Genomic DNA, 3,440 nt, shown 5'->3' on the forward strand with positions numbered 1-3,440 from the left:
AAGTGTTGAGATCTAAATTTTTTATTTTTTGATTTTGTAATTCTGCTAAAAACGTGATTTCGTTCAGTTTTTTAAAATTAAGTTTACAACAATTGAATTCTAGACGTAGATTTTAATGTTTACTACTTCTTATTGCTCTCCAGATGAAAAATTAAAAAGCTTCGAGGACTGAGCTCTAATTCCTGAACAATGATAGACGTGTGCACCCTTACTTAAAGCCTTTCAGGTTTGCCCGCTTTACTTAGACCCTAACGCACAGTAAATCTATTTCTTTACATAACTCTAAATTGTTTTCAAAAATTACCGCTGAATATATGGTACTGAATATATCATGATTTTACCGAGTGAGATGTATTCTTATCATTATCAACCCTTGCTCACCAACACAATAAATATTCCAGTCCGTGGATATTAACGGATTGAGAGATCTGATCGGTTTCTCAGAATAATTAAACAATTCGGAGTTTAATTAGATCGTCAAATTCCACTACTACATAAGGGAGTTATGATGGTCACACGCAAAATTTTTAATGCGAATAGCGCAGAACTGCAAATTTGGCTATTTATTTTGTAATTTCAGTAGAAATACCTGTACTTTAAAAAATTATCATGCAAGCGGAATTTATTCAAACACAGAAAGATCTTAACAATATTTATTGCTTTAAAAAATATAATTTTCAAATTATTTAACTATCTTTATTGGCCAATGCGTGATCGTAAAATGCTTTTCTTTTCTTTATCGAACTTATACTTTAAATGTACATTATTTACCAAGTTTATCGTTATTTTTTAGGTTCTTCACACAACGATTTGTACAGACAAAGAAGGTAGACAAAAGTTAGGCATTAGTGGATAATTATTCGCGATTGAATGCTATTTTTTTTGTTCAAAAGAAGGCCTTTAAATCTGTAAATTATGATTAATTTTCATATGCCTGTTTTTCTTTTCCTTTTTTGTGTTTTTTTGCAAAAAACCGAAATTCTCGATGCTCAAACTGCGGACATATGCTTCACTCCTGAATGCACATTTGTCGGTATGTATAATTATATTAAAATCTATTTTTATTATTGTTCTTGTGTCTAACAGTAATTAAAACTTTATATTGTTTCCGATAAGTCAAAGATTTTTTATGTAGGCATTGAAATAATATGATATTGGCGCAACAGGTTGTCCAAAAATATATTGAAAATTTTTTAATACCATGCATTTTTTTAATTCCACAAACAAATTATTGCGTTTTTTTAAATTACATTCATTATCTGTGCACGTCCCATATTGTTCAATCCGTATTTCTTACAAGGAAAAAATACGTTTCGTGAATTTAGTTCAGAATAATCATTATGAAATTATTCGAGATGACACTCAACATTTCTGTTTACAATCAGCTATCAAATGAAAATAACTATTTATTGTTTTTTTTAGAACCCTAATAAGTCTGTTATTTTTTACTCTTGAATTAGTGTGAAGCAACAATTTATTTAAGTTAATAAATGTAATATTTTCTGAAGTACTTAACATTTATTTAAGTTTGTATTTAGAGGAAGTTAGAATTTAATGCAATGTAAAAAAACGTTGGCATTTTAGTTTTAAACAAATAATAAATAAACATTAAAGAGATTCAGCATTTACACAAGGTATTTATTTCGTGTAAATGTTTTCTTTTTGTAAATAGAACGGATGTTTGTAAAATCGATATCTAACTTTAATTCAGTCAAAAACAATATTCACTACAAGTGGTAATGCTGGTCTAGCATTGTGTTAGGAAAAGATTGATAAAAAACAGTAATCATTTGTTTTAACAATTACTTGTGTTATATAAACACCTCAAAATAATTTAACTATGTTTCAAAAATATTTTTGGCCAAATAATGAATATTATTATGATAATTAATCAATCTTGTTGTAATCTACTACCAATCACGACTAAAACTGAAGGATGTCGACATGTTGGACAGCAACCATCTTAAGCCTGTGACACAAATTAATTGTTTAAAACAATTAATTTTTGATTATATAATAATAATCGTGCCAAGCACAATTATTCAGTGAAGATTTTTTCAAGTATTTTTTAATGCTTCTGAACTTATAAACTTTGAAAATATGTTATTCAACTAGTTAAATTTAGAGATCCTTAACCAAACAAACGGGAACCCGAAGGCGTTTTGAGACTTTAAGTATCGCAAACTGAAGGTAAAATTAGTCAGCTAATTTTTTTCAAGATTAAAAAATTCTATGTACAGCTATTCGTGGTACTTCAAATGCTGAACAACGCACGACATTAAAATAGGTCAAGATAAGAAAAACGTTGCTAGAAGATAATCATAACAGCTATTTAGGTATTCATAGAAAATCATAAACTCTAATTTTTTACCGATGCTTCTCGTTCTAACAATAAAAAATCATTTGAAAAATTACATTTTGAGGTCAAGCTGTAGATTAGGAAAAGTTTTCAGCAAAAAGAAATTACATATATGTATTTCACTGAGATTAGGGGAAATATTACAAAAAGATACTCAGAGATATTAAAGACAGAAATAATAATGGTGCTCATAATTTCTGAAGAATTAACTTGAAATTCGATTCTTCGTTTTAATTAATATTAGCATAATATATAAATACTCCCTATCAGTGTTCTCTTAAACTTTTTCTGAAGAGGACGCCTATTTTTTCTCACAGTAAAAAAAGGATCAATTTTGTTGCAGACCATTCGGATCAATTTGATCTTTTGTTTTGATTCATTTTTCAGACTAAACAAAATGGCCGTCAATTCTTGGCGCCGGTACCATAGCGACATAACCTAAAAATAATATCTAATCGCACACAAGTAACAACTACACTTAACAGCTGATATTTTCTAATATCAGATTTCGGTACTTTTGTCACTTTTCAAGTACACTGCACGATCAGAAACCATGAAAAGCTTGCATGTGAGCTAAAGTACTCTAAGAACCTCAGGCATCTTAATTTGACTGCACACATGATCCCGCAACAGATCATTATGATCTCAAAAGTCGATCATTCACTGAGACCGATCAAAATGCTCTTGAATTCGGTATCATTTTTGTTGCATATCAAAATGATATTAATTTCCGTATCATTTCGAACACTTTTTTTACTGTGCTATCCTAAAATTTTCTTTGCAACTATTGTGAATTTCTTGCTTATTTGTTTTCACACAACATTTTTTAAAGGATCATAATTCTTTTTGAGCCTTGTTGTGCAATTTTTGTGTACAATTGTTTGGTTTTAAACCTATGTTTTTTTAAACTTAATTTTGAGTTATGTGTAACAAGAAAATTTATAGGAGAGCCCGCCCTACAGTAGATAAAGATCCTACTGTAGATAATCAATAATTATAAGCACAAGTATAAGTAAAATAATTAATTCCGATTTTAATGCATTACACAGTATCGTGCCTTAATTATTGAATTTATTATTGT

The 3,440-nt window shown here is 28.9% G+C and overlaps 1 protein-coding gene across 1 annotated transcript in view; it reads left to right on the forward strand.

Moving 5' to 3' along the window:
* The first annotated feature begins 787 nt into the window (after positions 1–787).
* LOC117170137 (neprilysin-2-like) overlaps positions 788–3,440 on the forward strand; it is a 26,853-nt gene continuing 24,200 nt past the window's right edge. Inside the window, exon 1 of the mRNA XM_033356676.1 lies at positions 788–1,033. Within this exon, the coding sequence (XP_033212567.1) occupies positions 916–1,033 (118 nt within the window). The 5' untranslated portion in view covers positions 788–915. The remainder of the gene's footprint in view (positions 1,034–3,440) is intronic.

The sequence above is a fragment of the Belonocnema kinseyi genome, chromosome 3, assembly GCF_010883055.1.
Source record: "Belonocnema kinseyi isolate 2016_QV_RU_SX_M_011 chromosome 3, B_treatae_v1, whole genome shotgun sequence".
Lineage (NCBI taxonomy): Eukaryota > Metazoa > Arthropoda > Insecta > Hymenoptera > Cynipidae > Belonocnema > Belonocnema kinseyi.